This window comes from Amblyomma mixtum, chromosome 2 (assembly GCF_055824585.1).
Source record: "Amblyomma mixtum isolate Tamu chromosome 2, ASM5582458v1, whole genome shotgun sequence".
In the NCBI taxonomy this organism is placed as follows: Eukaryota; Metazoa; Arthropoda; class Arachnida; order Ixodida; family Ixodidae; genus Amblyomma; species Amblyomma mixtum.
The window spans coordinates 239,157,772-239,181,087 of NC_143013.1; the positions used below are offsets into that span (position 1 = coordinate 239,157,772).

The 23,316-nt window shown below is 47.4% G+C and overlaps 1 protein-coding gene across 1 annotated transcript; it reads left to right on the forward strand.

Moving 5' to 3' along the window:
- Positions 1-455: 455 nt before the first annotated feature.
- Positions 456-16,842, forward strand: LOC149363093 (uncharacterized). The gene is made up of 4 exons (XM_089568434.1): positions 456-636; positions 8,272-8,415; positions 11,583-12,641; positions 16,646-16,842. Exons 1-4 carry the CDS (start codon positions 456-458, stop codon positions 16,840-16,842), a joined length of 1,581 nt encoding a protein of 526 aa, XP_089424560.1.
- The last annotated feature ends 6,474 nt before the right edge of the window (positions 16,843-23,316 follow it).

Sequence of the window (23,316 nt, forward strand, 5' to 3'; positions counted from 1 at the left end):
ATTCTGTTGACTGTTGTCCTCCACTCACCGAAACGCCAATTATTGTTACTCTCTGAAAGGTCGTGTAGTGCATAAGCTGCACCATAAAAGAATCTTTTTTTCAGGCGCACTGTCATGCTAGCGCGGGTCGTTTATTATAATAAAGCCATTATTTTGTGCGGATGAGGATGTAGTAGAAGTGGCCTCAATGTACCCTCGCGCCATCTGTGGTTCTCCCGCTTCACTTTGAGATTTCCTTGCAGCGGGGAAATCTTGAAGGCCGATTAATTGTGTGGTGTATTACATACACTTGCGCCGTTTATATCCTGGCCCCATCTGTTTAAACAGAACCATACTTTTCCGAACCATGGGCTGCTTGCAGGGCGTGCAACAGCACAAACTGCGGCACCGAAGAGGCCACCGGAGATCCACAGATCGAGACTGTACAACCACTTGGTAAAGAAGATCAGCAAACCATGACCAATTTGGACAAAAGCTGGGGCCGAGCCATGATTGCGTGTGCAGCGACAACCATCTCCAGTGCTGCACAATCCACTTCCGGCTTCTTTTATGTAGCATTCATGCGGGAATACAGCTTGAACCATGAGAAGGGCTCGTGGCCGACTAGTGTGTTCCAAACCATGTTGGAAGGCTCAGGTAGGACATCAGCAGCAGCCTGTCTACGCCTACTGCAGTGCAAAGGCCTCTCTCATGTCTCGTCATTTAACCGTGTCCGTGACAGAATATCTAACTGTAATTTCGATGGTCATGCGATATATCGAAAAGCGCAGCGCATCCCTTCAAGTGTAGCATCCCCTAACAGAACTTTTTGATCCCAAAAGCTTAATCGAGCGCGAAAATCAAGGACAGGATAAAACACACAACACAGTAAGACCGGTGGCTGTCCACTGAATAAAATTAAGCACGACGGAACAGGGACACTAACAATATAAACTCAATATAAAGTCGGCAGTCGACTGAATATGAAATCGACCGTCAGCCCTCATCCAGTATTGTGTGTTTTCTCGCGTCCTTGTTCAGTCTCACTGGTTAATATATTACAGTAATTACCGAACTAACACACACCAATGTCCTTGCATTTCTATCTCTCTTTGGAGCGGATGCAGGCCATAGGAACCTGCTGGCATCGCTACTTAGTAAGACCAAGTGACACTTTGAACGCGGGTATCATTGAAAGTGGCCTCTGATCTCTTGTATTTATTTACCACGCCACGTCAATTTCATGCGTTAGAGCCAATCTAATATCCTAGAGGCGCCCTCTTCTGGCTTGCTTTGCCGCCGAACGCATAACAAAAACCAACACGGTATTGATTTTATTGAGCCATTATTCCTTTTTTGTACTAGTAACACTGTCACGTAGTGGCGACTGTAGTCCGGCGAGCACAGAAACAGCGAGGATAGCTTTTGAACGAAACTCTTTATTTAGGCTGACTTGCGCCCACAAAGAACTGAATGACTCGGCGGCGGCATAGCAACTGGCGTGTTGAGCGGCCGATCCCGCCGCTCTCGGCCGTGCTCTTTTTAAAAGTGATAGCGAACTTTCGAGATAAACTTGGAAAGCTACTAGAAATTTTAACAACAACATAGAATCGGCTCCGCCTGGATGTGATCAATCGAGATAAATCTAGGCGCGCCTTGCATCACAAACAAATTGTTAAAGCGGCGTGCCGGCAGCTTTGAAGAATGAACGAACAAACACTACAAAGATTGGCGCATTACTCCCCTCTCAAAGAAGTGTCGACGTGATGCTTCAGAACATAATGCGACTTCAGATAAATAAAAACGGATTGTGGAAAAATGTTCACAGAGTGTGGGAACGCAGCGCCCTTAGCGCGCTTAAAATGGCTTTAGACGGACAAGATCGACCACCTATGGTCGCACGCGGCGTCGCTGGGATGCAGTCTTTTGGACATGGACGACTCCATAGTCGAGTTTACCTAGCCGGCGAATGACCTTGCAAGGTCGGAAACAGCGGCGCAAAAGCTTTTCACTCCATCCGCGGCGGCGAATGGGCGTCCAAACCCTGATTCGATCTCCTGTTTTGTATTTGCATTGCGCCTTCGTAGGTTGTAGCGTCTGGCGTCGTTCCGCTGCTGGTATTTGATCCGTAATCGGGCGTCTTCGGGCTTCTGCCCATCGAAGGTAGGCGGCGACATCTACATTATCTTCTTCGCTAACGTTGGGTGGCATGGCGTCTAGAGCGGTCGTGGCCCTGGAAGAGCCTAAAATGCTTCGTCTGAGTGGTCTCCTGCACTGCGGTGTTGTAGGTGAAGACGATGTAAGGCAGGATAATGTCCAAGGTCTTCTGTTCGCTATCAAAATACTTGGCCAGCATATCGGCGATGGTTTTGTTCAGGCACTTGGTCGGTCCGTTCGTCTGGGGATGGTATACAGTTGTGCCCCGGTAGCTGGTTTGGCAGTTCCGCCGAGAATGATGTTGCTCTGTCCGTGATGAGCACATCGGGAGCGCAGTGCCGCAGAAGAATGCACTCTACGAAAAATTTGGCGATGTTTGCTGCTACTTCGTTCGGTAGTGCTTTTCCCCCGACATAGCGGGTAAGGTAGTCGGTTGCTATAATGATTCATTGATTTGGAGACCATATCTTCGGAAAGGGCCAAGCAATGCCATGCCAATCTGTTGGGGTTCAGAAATCCTGCTGGTCGAGTTGGAGGTGTCTTTCGCCGCTGACAGTCACAACGTTTTCACATAACGTGCGACATCGGCAGACAGTCGGGGCTAGAAATATTTGTCTTGATGCGGCGGAGGGTACGAGAAACCCCATGATGTCCAGCTGTCGGTCTTCGTGGGAAGCCTGAAGAACTTCGCGCAGTCCTGCAGGCAGAGCAAGGAGGTAGGCTGTTTGTTCACTGTAAAGTTCTTCTTCAAGGGGACGTCATTCAGTACACTACACAAAGACAATCCTCACTAGAACGAGGCATGGGGTGAATAATCTTGTCTTCTAAGCACTCGCTGAGGCGTTTTAGTTCAAGGTCCGAGCGTTGCTGCTGTGCGAAAGAGCAGGAGCTGATGGGTCCCAGGAAGGCGTCCTCTTCGTCGTCCCGTGGCGGTGCATCTATACGAGCTCCTGAGAGGCAGTTGGCGTCAGGGTCCTTTCGTCCTGACTTGTAAACGACGGTAACGTCAAACTCCTGGAGGCGCAGGCTCCGTCGAATGAGGCTCCGGAGGGGTCCTTCAAACCGACTAGCCAGAACAGTATGTGGTGACCACTGACAACCTTGAACTTTCGTACGTACTGGTTGGGGCGGAATTTCGACGTAGCCCAGGTGATGGCAAGGCACTCCTTCTCAGTTGCTGAATAGTTAGCGTCGGCATTGGACAGGGAACGGCTAGCGTATGCGATTACCTTTTCAGACCGCCAGTTTTAAGGCGAAAGCCTTGAATGCCTCATCGTTCTCGACAGAAGGTTGTCAGCAGAAGGCTGCCAGCAGAGGTGTACCGCTTTTACAGTCAGACCAGAAAAGAATCTTTGTGCGCAATGGGATTTGAACAAGCATCCTTCCGTTCCGCAGACGAGCGTGCTAATGGCTACGCTACTTGTCTCCTTGTCTAGGACGCTGGAGTTTGGCGAAAGGCGTTGAATCATGCGCATGCCCCTCAAGCACCCTCTTGGGTCTCCAGAGCTTAAGATTTACAAACAATTGTATACTTAATAAACATCTTAACCACATATCATTGACACAAGCAGTAACACCGCGCTAAAGGCTTTCGCCTCACCGCACTTAATGCCAACAACGTGGCCTACTGAATTTTTCTTTAACGAGGACAGCGCCTATGCCCTCGCTGCTTGCGTCGGTATTGATTTCAGTCTCGGCGTTTTCATCAAAGTGCGCGAGGATTGGTGGGTACTGTGAGCGACGGAGGATTTCTTTGAAGGCGCTTCCCAACTGAACCGAACGTCTGCCTTTGTCAGGTGGGTAAGAGGCTCGCCGATGCGCGAAAAGTTCACAAATCCCCGGTCATATACGGACAGTCCAGGGAATCTGCGCATATCTTTCTTATCGGGCGGCGGTGGAAATAGCGCAATAGCAGCTGTTTTCTGAGGGAGGGGCGTGCTCCCTCCATGCTGATGATGAGGCGTAGAACCAGCAGCTCTTCATAGTCAAAGTGGCACTTCTCTCCTTTCAAGGGTAGGCCGGACGACTTGATTGCGTCTAGTAATGTTCGGAGCCTTTTTAGATGCTCTCTTCAAAGTCCGAGGCGAAGACAACTACGTCATCTAGATATACCAAACAAATGTGCCACTCTAGGCCCGCCAACACTGTATCCATTATTCGCTGAAAAATCGCTAGTGCGGAAAAGAGACCAAATGGAATCACCTTGAACTCGAAGAGGCTGTCCAGAGTGATGAATGCGGTCTACTCGCGATCTCTTTCATCGACGTCATTTTGCCAGTAGCCGCTTTTGAGCTCCCTCTATGAGAAATACTTGGCGTTGCAGAGCCGTTCCAGTGTGTCGTCGATGCGGGGAGGGGGTAGACGTCCTTCTTCGTGATGTTGTTCAAACTCCGATAATCAACGCAGAATCGAAGTGCACCGTATTTCTTTCTCACTAGAACAACAGGTGCCGCCAAGGGGCTCTTTGAAGGCTGAATAACGTCGTAGCGCAGCATTTCTTCCACTTGGTCCCGGATGGCTTGTCGTTCTCGCGGAGACACTCGGTAGAGGTCGGGCGTGCTGGTCGGTTATAATGCGATGTTTGGCAATTGGAGTTTGTCGGACTTTCGGCGACGACAAGAAGCACTCGCTGTAGCTTCGAAGGAGATTGCGTATCTGGTCCTGTCTATTCCGGGACAGGGCTGTGTTTATGTCGAAAGTGGGCGAGTTCTCTTGGTCAGGCGAATCTTCTACGGATGGGTCGGAGAGGGCAAAGAAGTCTCGTTCGTCGGATATTTCGTCGAGGAGTGCAATCACCGCTCCTCTGTTAACGTGCTGGTATTCTTCGCTGAAGTTAGTCAGCAGTAGTTCGGCTTGTCCTTTGCGGAAATGTGCAGTGCCTCTTGCGATGCCGATTTCTCGGTCGAGAAGCAACTGCATGTTCCCCTCTATAATGGCTTCAGTGTTATTCGCTAACGTGGCTCCTACGGTGATGATGATGCTTGAGCGGGGTGGGACACTCAGTTGTTCCCCAAGGACACTAAGTGCAACGTGATGTTCCGGAGTTCTCACTGACGCGATGGCCTCGTATGTGGAAAATGTGATCATCTTGGATCGCAGGTCGATGATCGCCGGATGCTCATTGAGGAAATCCATGCCCAAGATCACTTCGCGGGAACATTGCCATACCACAACGAAGGTCGCGGGTAGGTATGTTCGTTCACAGTCACTCGCACTGTGCATCGCCTAGATGGCGTAATGAGGTGGCCCCCTGCGGTGCGAATTGGTGGGCCGTCCGAAGCGGTTGTTACTTCCATCAGCTGCGCCGCGAATGTTCTCTTCTAGAGTGGTAACTTTACAGCCGTCGATGACCACTTTTAAGTCGGATGTCCTGGCTCTGGCATTGCACCTCATTCTCGGCGTCGGGCACGGCTTCGTCGAGTATGTGAATCGTGGATGGGGCTTATGATCTAAGCTCTTCTGGATGGCGGCGTCGTTTTGAAGGCGTTTCGCGTCGTGGTCGAGGTTGTTATTGTATACGGCGTCGGCGTGGTGGGTGCAGCGTCTTTTAACGGCGTGGTCGCTGGAGAATCTTCGTCGTTTTCTCGGCAAGCAACCTGACCTCCACAGGTTGCTTTGTTAAGTTTGCCCTCCGGGGGCTAGGGGGCCTTCCTCGGACAGCGTAGCTGCACGGAGTAGCTGCGGACTGGGGACGCAAAACGTGTGGCGGACGTCGATAGGGAGCGGGAGAGACGGCTTGACGACATGTACTCCGCTCTGCACAGGTAGTCGTCGATATCCCGTGGTCGCTGGCCGGGGAGCGGTCGTGGGGCGTCGATGGCTGAACCCTGCAGGCCGATGCGCCTGTGCGGGCAGTGGTGAAGTATGTATCCGGCATGGCCGCAATGGAAACACAGTGGGCTGTTGTCGGGAGTCCTCCACTTGTCGTATTTCCTGTAGATTTGCACCGCTCGTAAGGTGGCGGTGTGGGAGCTTTGTAGAGTGGTCGTTTCCTTAGAGCTGGTGGCCGTCGAAGATGGCTTGGTGGGTCTCGTCGGGGCGGACGACTGCGTAGTGCGGCGGCTTAGGTCATGGCTTCAGCTTTTGTTGGTGTCATCGGTGACGGGGAGCCAAGCGCACGTTGTACTTGTTCACGGATAATATCCGTGAGCGACGCCACCTGGGTCTCCAGCGTCTGCTGTGTTGGGGATGGCACCAGCAGTCGGTGAAGTTCGTGAAGAATTTCGCGTATCAGATCTCTCAGGTTATCCCCACTTGCCGGGGTATCTTCTGGAGGGCTTGAATCAGCGCTTGAAGTGGTCGGTTATAGTGCCGGGTCAGGGCGTCAAAGAGAGTTTGGATAGTAGAAGCTTCAACTACAATCTCGGCCATAGTTTTTGGAGGATTTCGAATCAGGTCCACTAAAAGTTGGTCCTTCCCGCCACGCGTCAGGAAACAAAGCTTCTTTTCCTGATACATGTCAGGGTTGACGCGCCTGAAAAGGCGTTTCGATTCTTCCACATAAGAAGTCCTGCTCTCGTTTGGGTGTTGAATTCGGGACTGCAGCAGGACCTCCACTCTTTCTCTCCGTACGACGCTAGTCAACGTACCCAGTAGCTGCTTTTTGAAGGTCGCCCAGGTCGTGAGGGAAGATTCGTGGTTTTGAAACCACGCTCCGGCTAGGCCTTCAATGCAAAATAAACTTTTGAAGCTAAATGCTGTCGCTCCAGGCGCTGAGCGCTGCCACACGATCGTACATGTCTAGCCAGTCTTCTGCATTTTTCGTGTGGTTCTCCACGGAAAGTGGGTGGCTCACCGGACTGGCGAAGCACGACGGGCGTTGGCTGTGCACCAGGTTCCATCGTGAGGGGCATAGCAGGATAGCAGGTCCGCACTTCCACAAGACGTCTCGTATTGGTGACTTCAGTGCTGCGAACAGAGAAACAATGAGGATGGCTTCCAAACAAAACACCTTATTTGGGCTGACCGGCGCCCACAAAGAACTGAATGACTCGGCGGCGGCGTAGCAACTGCCGTCCTCGGCGGTCGTCGAACTCTCCGCCGCTCTCGGCCGTGCTTTTTTAAAGCTGATAGTGAACTTTCGAGATAAAGTTTGAAAAGTTCCTAGAACGTTCTAAAGCAACATAGAGGCGATCAATCGAGATAAATCTAGGCGCGTCTTCCATCACAAGCAAAGCGATAAAGCGGAGTGCCGACAGTTTTGAACGATGAACAAACAAACACTACAGAGATTCGTGGCAATGCAATCAGGCATGTTGTGATAGGCGGTGCCACTGTGACTTCCGTAGGAAGCCGTTTAGGCCTAGCAGCGGCTAACGAGTTGTGCGCTGCCAGCACGCCGATAGGTGGGACGTCGCTGCAAGAAGCGCGTCATTAAACTTGAGAGAAAGTACTCGTTTTTCTAGGTTATACGCAAGGCTATGCGTTGTCGTTTTTCATACATAGATTTAGTGACACATCGCAACATGTCACGGTACGCTTTAAGTTGGATGTATCCGGACTCGACTTTAGACTTCTCTGATGAAACAAATTATTAAATTTAGTAGTCTGAGAGTTCGATGGCACTTCACCCCACTTCAAGAGGATGCAAGCGCCGAGTTAGTGTTCTTAAATTGTGCACATATTTGATGTGCATTGACCTTTATGGCGACAATTTGCTGTGAAAAATTAAAGGATGCAGTGGAACAGAGCATGTTGGCACTGATTAAATGTGGTTTCTATATTTCCTAGCACGGTTGAAAACCGGTGATTATATAGTCACTAAATGAGACAATGTTTGTGACTGAAATGGTCATTTACTGGAGAGCAATCTTCATAAGCAGTACATTGGTAATCCGCCGCGGTGGATATGTTGCCACGAAGTTTGGTGGCCGAGCCACAAGTTCGAGGACTGAATCCGGGCTGCGGCAGCCGCCTCTTGTCACCTGCAAAATGGAAAAGCGTCCCTGTATTGTTCTCTGTTCGCGCCGAGCAGATGTGCTCACTTTGTCATAATTAATCCGTAGCCGTCCAGAAAAGGCTCTCTGTTCGCTGATAGGCTGCTTTGAGACGATGAACAGCAAGGAATTTTCCGCCTTGCGCGTGCTTCATCGTTGACTCTTATGACATGTTTAACTCCTACTTTTTTCTTTATAGGCTTCATCGCGTTTGCCCTGCAGAAAAAATTTTCTATTTCCACGATCGGCCTCATCGGAAGCGTGCTGGTTTGGTCGGGGATCGTCGCATCACAGTGGGCTTCTAACATAATATGGATGACTTTCACCTTCGGATTTCTGCAAGGTAAGCATGGTATTTTAAAGAAGGCATTTGCAGCTTCATCAACTGGAGATTTCAAATAAGTCAGTAATGAAATGTGATGAACGTGGAACTCTTGTCCTCTAATTACTGCGTATGACGCACGTCCAGCATAGTTATCCTAAAGCACTACTTCTAAGAACTACTAACCCTACTAATAGTACATGAACTGAAAGAAAAGTTGGAACAAGACTATCCTCCTTGATCGACGCCACTTCCCCTCACCTTAAAAGTTGAGAACTCTCAAGCTGTCCAATTCAAACCAGACAATTGTAGCACTGACACACGATAAAACGTAAGATTTAATAGCCTTAAAATTAATTATTTGCATTATTTTACTGCTGCTGCTTTGATATCAAAGGACTTCTTTCATTTGTTACTTTTTTCTCGCTTGGAGAGTAAAGAATAATTTTGTTGCTATCCTGTATTGTTCGGTAAGGCTTTTTCGACAGTATAGTAAAACCTGTTATGGCCTGTTGAGTACAACTGTAAGCATACCCTTTGTTGAAATGACAATGGCCCACAACATGGGGGTAGAAAGTTCTACCATGAGAGTTCCTCTACGCTTTCCTAAGCATTTTGTTAACCTAAGGAGTTTTGGAGAAATCCGGCTCTCTTTTTGCTCCGCAAAGGGAACGCACCTTGCCAGTATGAGAATTAAACGAGGCTAGCCAGACGCATGGCGCGATTGATGGAGGATGGGTTATGGGGGTTTAACGCCTCAAAGCGACTTAGGCTATCAGGGACGCCGTATTGAACGGGGGCCGACAATTCGACCTCCTGGGGTTCTTTAACGTGCATTGACATCGCACAGTACAGGGGCCTCTAGAATTTCGCCTCCATCAAAATTCGATCACCATGGCCGCGATCAAACCCGCGTCTTTTGGGCTAGCAGCCGAGCGCTGTAAATACTGAGCCACCGCGGCGGTGCCAATTGGTGAAGAAAATATATACATTGTTTCAGGTTCCTTAGTATGCCGCGTTAAACACGTTGTTGCGTCATACAATATATCTGCGTCGTAATAATCGTCGTATTTGACCCATTCATCTCTGAATAGGATTCGGTGTGACATCACAATACCTCGAACAGGTGCTGCAGCACTTTTCTTGATTATGTAACAGACTAGCTAAATGTGAGAAGTTAGTTATTTGTGGACAAAAACCGATACATATGCTTCGATACCTAAGCGCCCATACCTAAGCTTCAAGTTTGGCGAATAAAATTTTTTCGCCTCTAAAAGCAGGCGGCCTCGGTTTAATCCACCAGCAGGTCGGACAGATAGTTCTACGTTGCATGTTTTTCCGTGGCAGCACACTCCCCATAGTGCATGCATCTTGCATAACACTTTAGTTCATCTTTTAGCACGTCTCATTTTGTCTTCTGTAGTTTTTTATCTTCTATGTTTGTGGGGATTATTGCATGTAGCGTATTTCATTTCATTTATTTTACCCTCATGGCTTTGGCATTATAGAGGGGGCGGGGCAGTGAAAAAAAAACAAAAACAACAAACATTTGGTTGTTCCTTTCCTACTGGTTTGTTTGCGACCTCAGTAGCTGTTTTCACTTCCGAGGAAACGGCTGTACAATGATTTAATTGGCCTCCTAATCCATCCACTCATGTACCGCTCTGTACATTTGAGTGTACAGGGGCATGACGGACTCAAAAGAGTAAGTAAAATGACTCTCTCGCTTCGTACAAGGACATTTTTCTCTAATCTATGCAGTGAGACATTTCCACTCAAAACACTGTTCGAGAAAAAGGGCATATTTGTTTCTACGGTAAATTGGCGCCTATACGATGAGCCTGAAACGGGTGAGGGTTGTAGTCAACTGCAAAGATGCAATACTCATTCTTGATGTCTTTCAATGGATGTTGTAAAAAGAGAATTTGACACCGCATTGTGTACACTGTCTTACCGCACTGCCATTTACAGAGAAAATCTTAGAATTGTTCGTTTAAACTGGAGTACACAGCGTCTTCAAAACACGCGTGAGGAACTAACATTGTGAATCTGTTGTTCCTCCAAAAGGACACTTTAGTAGAATCATTGTTCTTCTAAAGCAGGTGTATGCTTAGACCGATTTAGAGCCGGAATGGCGCTCACTTTTAGTTACGTGCTGTTCAATGGCTTTTCTCTAATGCTGGAATGGTTAGGCGTGTCGTAGGCTTAGGCACGTCGTAGGTTTAGGCGTCTCGTAGGCTTAGGCGTGTCGCGTAGTAGGGAAGCTGGTTAGTTCGCTCCAGCCTGGGTTCGAAGCTCGCTTCGGAAGGAATATTTTTTTTTCTTTTCTTTCCTGATGTTAGGCACTGACGATGATGGCATGAGGCTACGTAGGGATTTCAGCGTGCTTCTCTTGGAGGGTTAAAGCCGGATTTTTGAATGATGAGGCACATAATGCCTTCGAATAAAAAACTACTTTTTCGAATTAAAGTCACAGTGTAGCTTATATTTCGCTCAATAAGAATTCAACAAGGTGCGTTGCTGGGCGAGTTGGCTGAGATACATTCTGAGAAAAAAACAGCGCTTGCAGACAACGGACGAGGATAAGCAGGATACAACTGCGCTGACTGATAGCTTTGTTTCGGAAGGCACCCGATCAGCACCTTTTATACAGACAGGGAGGGAGTGATGGGCATGCGTAAAGATAAGCGAAGTGCAAGTACGGAAAGGGTCAACAGATACGCCAAGAGATTTTAGCGCTTTGATCTTTGTCGTCTCATTCGCATGATTTTCGCGAATTCGTTGTCATCGGGATCTTTTTAGAATTGTTTGATTCCGCTCTCTGCTTTTTCCTCTCGCATTTGTTTTTTTTTTTTACTTCACGCCTTGTTTTTCTCGGTTGGTTGGGCTGCGTTACTGGTTACGGGTGACGATAAAAATAGTTGGCATATCTGTTGGCGCTTTCCGTGCTTTTTCTTCGCTTATCTTTCCGCGTGCCCATCACTCCCTACGGGTCTGTATAAAAAGTACTGATCGGCTGCCTTCCGAAATAAGGTTGTTAGTCAGCGCAGTTGTGTGTCCTCTTTGTCCTCGTCCTTTGCCTCCAAGCGCTGTTTTTTCTCACATCACGACCCTCTACTAAGTTAAAATAAAAATTAGCATGCCCGTCTACTGCTTTTAGTATTATACTTTCTGCTCTTTATTTGCAGGCTGTGGATGTGGTATTGTGGCCGTAGCAGTCACTGTGCTCCTAATGAGGCACTTCGACAAGTACAGAGCTACAGCCACAGGCATTCGTTACGCCGGAAACTCACTTTCGTCGCTCCTCTACCCTCCTCTGCTCTCTCAACTGTATGCGACCTTTTCCCTCCGTCAAATGTTTTTGCTTCTGGGTGGCATAAGCCTCAACCTTACACCCCTTGTGTACGCACTTGGAGAGCCTGCCTTGAAACACAAGTCGCTCAACGTAAAGAGAAGTGAGGAGCAGAAAAGTTCAAAGATTAAAACTACAGCTACCACAGAAAAGACAAGCGGCGCAGATAGACAGGCACCAAATCAAGTTACCGATACAGATCACAGAGCGTTTGAAAAACGAGGCGGTGCAGACACAAGCTCAAAAATTTCAATCCCAGTTTCCACTATGACAGCGCCATCTACAGGAATTGAGAAGTTCTCACGCTCCATCGCAGCAATTGACTGGGTGCCCGCCGAGCAGAATATTAACCACGACAGCAACAATGTTCAAAGGAATGATGACCCAACGTCCCGGAATGACACCAGGAAGAAGGAAGAGAATTCGCCGCCGCTATCCACGCTTCTTGTGAGGCCGGCGTATTGGGTTGTCGTATTCGGTGTTGCTTTGGTCGACTATTCAGAACACATCTTTTTGGCGACCATCGTGGACTCAGCACTAGACCGAGGGGCAACCTCCTTCGAGGCCGACATGTCGATAGTGTGCACGGCACCACCGCAGCTATTCGGCCGCACGCTGCTTCCCTTCTTGGCGGACGCCGTCTTTGCGAACCGTACCACAGTCGCCGGCACTTGCTATATCCTCTTCGCAGCCAGTATTGCGTTGCTGGGAGTGACACAAACGTTCAGTGCGTATGCTCCCTGTGCTGCAGTTGCGTGGATATTCCTTGGTTGTCTGACGACCCTGAAGCACGTGGTCGCGGCAGACCACTTCGGCGTCGAGGCAGTGCCAGCGGTATGGGCCGCGGCCGGCCTCTTTGTGTTGCCGATGCTCATGTGCAATCCCGCCATACTAGGTAAGCCGCTCAGGTGAATCTCTAGAGACATCCGTGTTTCTTTTAATGGGTAAAGCTGATTCATTCAACAAAGGTACTTACTCTAGCACCTCGACGGTAGCCGTTCGTCGTATTTTCTGAATGCCTGTAAAGGCGTACATCGCTTGCACGTTGAGACATTCGGGAATCATACATCAAGCAAAGCATGCGGAATAATTAATGTACGATGTAGAAACATTATGGTTACCTAATTAACGTTATCATAATCGCTTGCGCAATTTCCTGTGACGCATTCGAGGTATTCTCAGCGCGATTTTTAAACACTTTCAATCGGAGTTTCTAGTGCACTCAAGGTGGTATTGAAGAACCGTTTACTCATGTAACAGTGCTTAATCACGGGCGCACACGTTTTAAAGCATCCTCGAAGGGTCCTGCTGTGGTCTGGTTGTGTGGCTTTACATATAGACTAAGATGACATTTTTCCTCGTTTTTCATACTACAAGAGGTAAGGGCATTGAAAGTTGAAAAAATGAGAGCCCGCATGCTACCTATAACGCAAATCAAATAGTATGAAATTAAATGGAGAGCAACCCCCCGTCGTACAGAAACCACTAAACTTTTTTTTAGGTTTTAAACCTAGTTAAACTGAGTAGATATGCGAAAAAATGTGCTTAGGCTGGTCGGCCAATGTTGTTGCTTTGCTGGGTCGTCGGCACATGTGGCGACGATATTAGTTCGTTTGTAGCAGCACTTGTTGAAGACGACGAAGTGCGAAGCACACAGCCAGAATGTTTTTCAGTTGAACATGAGGCGTGGTCGGCAGCCTGGTGTTTTGTGGCGTAAGCATGCTCAGATTTTTCTTTTCGGCACTTTTTCTATGCAATAAAGAAAAAAAAAAGACTGCGGCAAAAGCACAGTACTTTCGTGCCCAGACCCGCGAATCTGATCATTACCCGGAGGGGGGTTCTAGACCCAGTAGCCGCATTAATTATTTTATTGATTTATATGTTCATGCAATGCCGGAAGTCAGCGATGAAACGGCTCTCTCAGTTTTGGTCGAATAGTAGAGCTTTCGCTAAAACTTGCGGGACACTGAAGTTCTCACATTAAGGGTATGCCGCGTCAGCGCTTCCTCTTGCCCACGCGCACATGTGCACTGTTTCTCATTTCACAATCACTCTGTGAAAATCCACACGACAAACATACAGACCCTGACTATATCTAAGCCAAGCGAACGTTTCCTCCGTAGCTGAGCGGTAGTGTGTCTAATGTGCAACCCAAGGGTAAGGGGTATGATTCGCGACTACCCCTACTGCCTTTTCAGCGCATTTCTCTAATTTATGTAAATACAAGTCCCACTCATGTTTTTAGTGATGCTGAGAGCTTCTAGTAAAAAGTTTTCGCAAGCTTTATTGGATTATTAAATGCGGCCCTCCTCGTGCGTCATGGATGCTGTTTTCGACCATTCAATATTTTTCGGTCACATCTGTGATGACGGAAACCTTAATGCCGGCTTTTCAGCAGAACTTGGGAATTGCGCAGTCGAGTGAAACAGATGCAAGCTTACCACCTCACAACCTGCTAATTGTTACTCTTCCCGACAGGCGCACAGGTGCCTTCACCCTTGCGATATTTCGAAATCAGCGCTCGTAAAAAATGGGTCAAAAGCTGTTTTTACGGTACCAGCTTTGCGATGTTGTTTGGCGACGGAACGAATGTCTAACCCGTCGAAAAAATATAGCCGCCATTATCAACGGAGCAGTTTGCGTGACCGAGCTGGGTAATCTTTCCGATCGTTTAAGTCTTATAAGAGTCGAGCACCAGACCTGTACCGCGCTCGTACCTTGTTCACCGGTAGGTACCCAGCGACACCGAATTGCTTCAACCGCCATGGCGGATGCTCAACCCCTAGGCCACCCTAGGTAGGACAGGGGCACCCCACAATCCCTGTACGAGAGGAAGTCATAGACCTTCCTTCTAGATGGAACCACACAAGAGGCCCGAGCACCTGGCCGAAGGACATCTTTACTCATTCATGCCGGCGGATTTCCAGTAGGTGCGCCCATGACGCCTTCCCACAAACCTGGCCGGGTGCTCCAAGAAGTACAGGCGACCTGTGGTATAGGCGTGAAAGGGTTCCGAGTGTTGGGGGCTCACACGATCGGCTAAGTGCCAGACTGGTTGGTTTATTCGTACCTATTTTAATAAGATGTACGCAATGGCACCCATGACAGTTATCTCATATGGACTCGGCGGAGGTTTCATGATCATGCGGTTCATGGTAGGTAAGGGGCGCCGAGAATCCACTTTGGCAACTCCACACAGAGCCACTATGGCTTCTTTTCGAAACACGAACCTCATACAAGGCTTAGCACCAAGCCAGGGGATGTCTATGCCTTATAAAAGCCGTTCGCGCCTCGCCGGCGCTGAGCATCGAACCGAGTGCCTCCTGCATTCGACGCGGATGCTCTACCACAATGCCAGCACTTTGGCACTAAAAGACAGCTACCCCTACAAGCGGGACGATTTAGCTCAACGAAGTGTGCAATATATCCAAGCCCACAGTGATGTTATTTGTGAACGAAGGCTACTTGCTTCCCGAAGCCATGCACCCTGGGATGTCAGTCCGGGCGGTGGCTTGCATCCATTGGAGAAAACCGGCGCCAGTGCCTCCGGTTACCCATCGGTACCCAGGGTTTCGCCCGGCTTCCTGCTCAGTTTTTCTTGAAAGCAAGGCTCGGGAAGGGGTCTTATATCAGACCACTGCGTGTTTTTTTCGCCTTCAAACAACTTAAATCATACTCATGTGGTGAAGCCCAATTTTTGCCTTGTAACCTGCACTTCATTAGTTTGGCCGAAGTTTGAGCTATTTTTGAGCTATTTGTTGCCCATATTCGACGGGGAATATTGAGCCCGAAGCTACCTTCCCCAACTGCTGTACCCCTGGACCCCTAGCTTGGACACTAGGTCAACATTTAATGGACATGCTTTGTAAGCCGGCAACCGCGGTATCTCAACCGCGACCTGCAGAATAAGAAGCGAGCACTCAAACACACATAATGACCAGTAAAGTTTGTCACGTACACCGCGACAACCCACCTACAAGCTTGTTTAGCGGTTTTCACAAAAGTCTTCATCTACAAAGCCTACTATCGGTTTACCTACGTTTTTCTTACGCACATGATGCCAAACTACCAGGATCACATGTGCCCGTGATAGTTTAGTGCATGTGATCTCATCTATCAGGCATTCAATGCTCTCACGGACAGGAAAAGCGGTTCGCGTTGCTGCCGTGTACAAAGCGCGGTGATTGTACATGCCCGAGCTAAGCGGTTGGTGCCTCAGTCATGTAATGTTGCCTGCACAACCTGCGACAACACGGCTTGCGCTGTAGGCAAATTGTATGCGTCTTTTGCAGTAAGTTTCCGCTAAGCCTAAACTTCCTAATGATTCAGACCCGGCTCTTCATAGTCGAAGAGAAAAATTATCGCATGGAACATACGCGAGCACGCGCCGCGCAGAAGTCGCTGCTCAATCGACCCTATTGCTAGCACTGCTTTCGTCGCAGCAGCCTCGGATGAGGTAGCTAAGAGCGCTCACTTATGTGCTCTTGTCGGCCACGTATGGCTGCAGAAGTTCCAGACACTGCTGCAGCAAGTACTACACGCTCCCCCAGCGTGCGCGCGGGCGCGGCGCGCAGCCGTCGTGTACACGCTCGCTATCCGCGGCGTCCATACCGCATTGAGTGTTAGGATGCCGGTCTTCGGTACCCCTCCTTTCTGCTGACCACTACGCCGACCATCGCGGTCATAGCCTCGGGATTTAGGCAGTAACAGAACAACGAGAGAAAGAATTGAACTGGCTTTAATAAGAACGTGCTAGGCTGATTAGATGTCTCTATTCACCTGCTGTTCGTACTTTGTCAGCAGTATTAGTTCACCAGTGAATTTGTATTTTTTGCGCATTAAAAAAAAACTTTCCCTTTTCTGCAGCAAACTAATAACCCAATTCCACTTTACTTGCAGGTTTTTTCAGAGACAAGCATGGCTCATACAACAACTTGTACTACTCTGTAGCAAGTCTAAATTTTATTATGAGCATCGCGTTCTTCCTATTGAGGTACTCTACGATGAAGCGACAAAAAAAATGGAAGATTGAGCATCAAAACACGAAACCTGGCGCCGATACTAGCGAAATGTCGATCCCTACCAAAAGACATTAGTCACGTCCGTTATTATCAGCTGTGTGAATTATGTCACGCTTTAGTTATTAGAGCTTGCTAATGACGAAAAAGCATCACATATGTGACCGGCTCAGCAAGACGGGTTTGCTCGCATTTACCGTATTTTATATTGCGACTGAGATGCCTGTAAGTGTGTGATGGGTACGCAGGGAGACTTGTTCTGATATGATGTTGTTTTGAAAAAATGACCGCCTTATTTACATGCTGACTGTTGAAGTAATGCGGATTGCTTCCTGGCAACAAAATATTTGGGGGTCGTGCATATATAGCTTAAGAACCAAAGAACAATCTCTCGGTAAAAGAACTTTTCCTTCAGATGTCTGCCTCGTTATGCATTACAATACTTCGGTTTAATTTTCTCAATTTCATTGCTGTTTAAGCTTCCGTAACACCAGGTTAACACTTGAGCATTGTCGTGATTTTTCATTGAGTGATGAAATGAAGAGGCAATAAAGCATATTTCCTTTTGAAAAAAAAAAACGTTTGCTCTGCAGACTCAAAATTAAGGTATCTACACCTCCACTTTCTTTTCGCATAATGAAACACAGAACATATACAGGAACACAAAGCGAACAAATGTGATTTTTTGTTACATTGTTAATAGCACGTAGTTAAAGTTCGGTATGTAGTTGCTGAAGTAACACCCTTTCCGTAGGAGCAGCGCCGATGGAGTATCTTAGTTATTTACTGATTGTTGCGTCAAAGATGTTCCGCGATTTTAAAAACAGACTTTCTGAGTTTTAAGATTGTTTTTTTAGGCACACCATTCTCAGCGGCATAGTGCATCAGAATCCAATAAAGGAGTGCTTGCTAGTTTTCTGATAAATCATTATTGGGTACCTAACTTTTTACCTTTTATGATTAGCCCCTATTTATGGAGAGACGCGTAGCACACCATCAGTAATATCTATATCAATTTTTAGAATTTAAAAATTAAGTTACCGTCGGCGCTACGACGGAACAAATTTCGGCTATTTACACGAATTATGTGCCCTGAAGGCATTTCTTTGCGTCCAAACCTTTTCAAAAGGGCTTGTATATTGGTGCGAAGAAGCGCAGATTTGTTGAGTAAAAGCGCACAGGTTTACTGCGTTTTCGAAGTTTTAAATACTGATATACTGATATTACGGTACGCCAAAACCTGTCATAAAATAATCACCACTAACAGTAATAGTTAAATAGTTAACTTCTCAATTTTATTTACCTGAACAACTCTCTAAAATGTATTAGCTGTGTTCTGATGAGCTACACCGCTCACAATGCTATGCGAAAAAGCCGCCCTTCTATCTGAAAAAGCCCTTAAAAAAATGCGCAACATCTGAGGTGGTACACCCTTTATATACGCGTTACATAGTGTGCATTTTGATTTCAGCGTATGGTGCTTTTTCTTGACCTTGCGTGCTGTCATGTTTGAAATATATTTTTTGTCTCTATTCGTAGAACAGAAAGAGTGGAGAGTGTGGGAAAGTTTGTGCTATCGGCGATACCGTACTCAGCGCTCATAAAAAACACCGCTGCATTTTTAGCAGTCGGTGTCATTGCAGCACCGGTCTATTTTTCAGGTCATTACAATGATCTCAAAGCCTGAAGTCACCTAACAGTAAAGCCACTTTCTACTCACAAGCTTCTTTACGCGCCGAGAACGTACACTTGTTCTTTGAGAATTGTTGACAGGCTATTAAGTTTTGGACTTGAGCTACTGCGTGGAGCAATGCGCACTGAATATGTTCACGAGTTTGAGTACGCCATTTTTCAAAGAGGCACGAAAGCAGAAATGGGCAGCGATGCGTCGGAGTGCACTGTAAGTATATTTCATATGGCGTCAGAGCGTGCATTAAGCGCTCCTTTCGAATAAGCGTTTCTATTGGCATGAAATAGAGTTGCATGTAGAACGCCGAACAGCGCCGTAAAGGAAGGCAGGAAGATAGGAGGGAAAGACGAAAAAGAGAAACGGGTGCCTTAATGGAGGGTCCCGATAAAATTTCGACTACTTGGGGATTTTTAATATACACTAACATCGCACAGCATCCGGGCGCGTTTGCGTTCCGCCTCCTTCTAAACGGGGCCGCCGCGGCCTCCATGGTTCGAGCGCGGGAACAACGTAGCCCAGCGCTCCAAACACTGAGCCGCCGCAGCGGGTACATTATAACATGCTATTTAGTGGGTGACGCTTGAGCTCGAATGGGGCAGAAGTTCCCGGAGAGAAATTTTTTAGGGGTAAAAAGAGCTTTAAGTCGACCTCCCCGGGTTTCTGTGGTGTGTGTATGCGTCTCAATCCTCTGATTTAAAGTGCAGCAGGCTCACTGAGTCAGCGGACACCTGAGTCGAGCTGTGAGTAGCCGGTGGCGTCTACCTAGATATTAAACCAATTTCTGAAAAAAGCGTGGCAGTTTGTGAGGTTTGTGAAGAAAAAAAAAACCAGAGTGGTACGGAAAGAACAGGGCGGAAAAATGCGCTCCACTTAGAATGTCTGAAGAAAGCACCGGATTGAAGAACCGAGGCAAAGCGTTATCAACTGGCGCTGAGAAGAACATAAGGTGTATAAAAAGAAATAAAGTGACAAAGATATGATATGATGCAAAAAAAACACAGGTCTCTTCTTTTCGTTTTGTTGTAATTCTTTATTCCTGACTCTGGCCAGTTGCTCCACCTAACGACAGAATAATGTCTATGTTTGGACGTACCTCAAATAGTCGTTTTCTTTTTCGGAGAAGATTATCTTTGTCGAGAAGGATAGTCTCAATCGGTGGATCAGGAATTAATGTTTTTAATTTGTATCCCTCGCAGATATGAATCTTCATAGCACAATGAAAATACCAAAAATATGGATCAATAACTGAAATTAGCATGCACAATGCGTGATCTTCAAGTGTTTCATACATGATGTAAGTGAGTGAGAGAGAGAGAGTCTCTTTAATGAAATACAGAGAATTTAGCCGGCGTTAAAAAATCGCTGGCATGCTACTCTGCGTAGGGAGGGGAAATTGGGAGATAAAACAGAAGGAGAGCAGTGTGGAAGAGGTAAAAAAAACGATAAAATGCGGCCATGAAAGGGTAGTGAGGATGCAATGGCGAGTATTGATGTAACCTATGGAATGATGGAGTGCATAGTCCGACAAATGGGCTGACGAAGTTCACTGCATTGAGAGTGCATGAAGGTAACGTGCAAGTGAATTGAAAACAAAGTATAACAGCAAATGCCTAAGCGCCATCATTAATCAATAAAATGATTCGCTGGTAGAGCAAATAATCCTGTACTTTTATACAGAAGAAGGTAGCCATCTCTGCTTAAAACCATGCAGCCGCCGCGGTGGCTCAGTGGTTATGGTGCTCGGCTGTTGACCCGAAAGACGCGGGTTGGGTACCGACCACGGCGGTTGAATTTTTATGCAGTCAAAATTATAGAGGCCCGTGTACTGTGTGATGTCAGTGCACGTTAAAGAACCCTAGGTGGTAGAAATTTGCGGATCCCTTCATTACGGCGTCTCTCATAGCCAGAGTCACTTTCGGACGTTAAACCCCATAAAGAAAAACTAAACGAAACCGCTGTCAAGTGGCCAGCTCGGGCGTGTTCGGGATAACTTGGAATAACGCGACGTGCTACTTAGCATTGCATCAATTCCGGATCGCTGTTATGGAAGCTTCGCCCAATGAAAAAGTAAAAGTTAACAGAAACGAGTAGTATCTCGACTGGTAACAACTTTCGGAGTTTTTTTTTTTAAAGGCGATATTTGGGGATGATTCACTTCAAGAGCTGTCAATGAACTATATGCAAAAGCATAGTAAAATGCACAAAATTACAGCATTATATACTTCAAAAGTACCACAGGCCACTGCTTTCCAATTACCGCAGGCCAAATGAAAACGCTAGCCACCTTAGCCTCGCGATTGAGAAGGCTGATAGATTTTGTGGTTTATTTTATATCTATGCTATATCTCTCTTCTCTCTTGGGTCCCCTGCCTCTTCCCGCTGTAACTTTAGAGCAAGTGGTCGCGTCTGTTACTGTTCATTCGCGATAAAACATAATCCCGCTTTACTCACATGGTCTCGTCCATCCTAATGCACCATGAATATTTGTCGGAGGATTAGTGTAAAATAATGGCCCATTTTGGCCAGCCTAATAAAATGGCACCCGAACTCCTCGGGAAACATTACACAACGAGGGCCGTGGTGTCTGAGTAGGGCAGTCGCGATGCCAGTGCGCATGGCACAATGGACTACCGGGGCGTATATTGGAAATATAAGGGAGTTGCGCTCCCAATAGGAGGGAAATAGTGGTGAACTAGGTTCATTCTTGGCAACGTAACGAAGCGGCGCTGCCAATATTAGTAGAAGAGAGGGCAAATAGGGCCTTTATGAGAACCGTCAGGCAGCGGCGCTGCCAATTGGCGACGCTCAATGCAGGTAGGGCCATCACTGCAACTGTCAGATGGCAGCAATGATTATATTGGGAAATCAGTGGCGACGCTGTTCCTTTGTAGGCCCGGCCTTCGACAACACATCTGCAATATTGGGGCCGATGTGATGTGTTGCTTGGGTGCGAGAGACGAACGCCGCGCAAACCATGTCGGCAAATTTCTTCTTTTGTTTGGTTCAGCACGTACAGTCTATGACTAACGTACAGTTATAACTAAGTCTATGAGCCGTGCGGTTTCCTTGTTGTAACCGTTGTTCTATTTTAGCGTCACGCGTCCCTCATTGTAACTCTCAAATGCCAGTGGTAATGCCTGTCTGTGTATTCCGAGGGCAGCACACCTGGCGTTTAGCGTACCGGTGATGTGCGGTGCCGGAGGCTTCAACACGCGCACAGCGGGCCCACACGGCGCGATATTGTCCATTAACTGAATATGTGAGCATTACGCAAGCCTGGCCGAGGAGCACCAATCATTTTCAGCTCGAGAATCTAAAAGGGAAGTCTCAAAGAAGCTTGGCCACATTGCAGGAAAGAAGTAACCAAGTACAGTTGCAACTACTGCATCTCAAGTGCAGCCCATCTTAAAGCTGAAATGCAGCACCCAAAAAGAAACTAAACTACAAACGAATAATGGATACTGTTGCGTTAGTTTCTTTCCCAATTACCAAGAAATGGACTAGAATAAGCCTGCGCGCCTTCCAATGTCAGTTGTTTGGTGCAACTCATGTGCTCTTAATTTTTACCACCAGCGGTTTTTCTAAGTTTCCATCTGTATTTGTAAGGCGAAAGCCTTATATGTCTCATCAGCAACGAAATCCCGCCGGCGTCAGCGTCCAGGAAGTGCTTCACGAGACCTCAATGCACGTCATCAGCCAAGAAAATAATTTATTCCTAAGGTGTCGGGTATTGAACCAAGCCCCTTCAGATTACAAGCGGAGCACTTATCCCATAGGCCACATAACCACACTGTTCTTTCAAACACGGCATTTCTACTCAGCAGCGCTGCTTCTCTGCTAATAAAGGTGAGCCTGTGTATGCGCTGCTTGCGAGTGTGTAGATAAGTAGGTATTTCATTAGAGAGGACGGGAAAAATACGATTGAATATGCATTGTTTAAGCATTGAAGGCACATAAATAGTCTTAAGTGGCCTCCACAATTATTTCATGTTTACTTGTGAAGACATCACCAGCGACTATAGCCTGTCACGGCGTATGCGTGAGAGGGAAGGGCCGAGTTGTATCATACGAAAAACTTTGCGCACCTCAGGCTCGCAAGCTCCACGCATCATTCTGGTTCTCTGTCTCAGGATACAGAACTCAAGGTGACTAACCATGTCATTGTGTATTGCCGTCGTTCAGAAATGCGAATCGTTACAGACGCGGCTAGCAAAGTATAGGTCGGTTGGGCTTCTATGTCCAGAAGTCCATGTGCGCGTGTCTTTTCCGCAGGCCGGCCACTGTCTCCCTCAGTCGCGAAGGAATATTCACGGCAAGCAAAAGTCTTTTCAACCGAATCCAGGCTCTCGAAGTTATGCCGGTGGTTACAACTTGTTTTTTAAAGGAATGTAACTGATCACTATTATTCGATTAATGAAAAAAGAAAGAATGGGAGTACCGAGAAGGTTACAACTTCAAAGTGCATCACTTAATTAGTAGAAAATGTAATTTTTCGCCAGTGATCACTTTATTTTTCGTGTTAATTACAACTATATCCTTGCAGCAATAATGCTGTTCACGACAGGGAGAAAAATAGCTTTGTAGCTGCTGAAGCAGACAAGAGCCATTGTAAAGGAGGGCGCGTAGCGGCCGCTCAGACAACGACCAAGCGGGCCACAACAGTTCCCTAGTGACAGAAACATCTTGTCAAACATTGACATACTTGGGTCGACGCTGTGGCTCAATGATTAAGGCGCTCGGCTGCTGATCCGAAAGACGCGGGTCGATCCCGGCCGTGGCGGTTGCATTCAGATTGAGCCAAAGTGCCAGAGGCCCGTCTATTGTGCGATGTCGGTGCACGCTAAAGCACCCCAGGAAGTCTA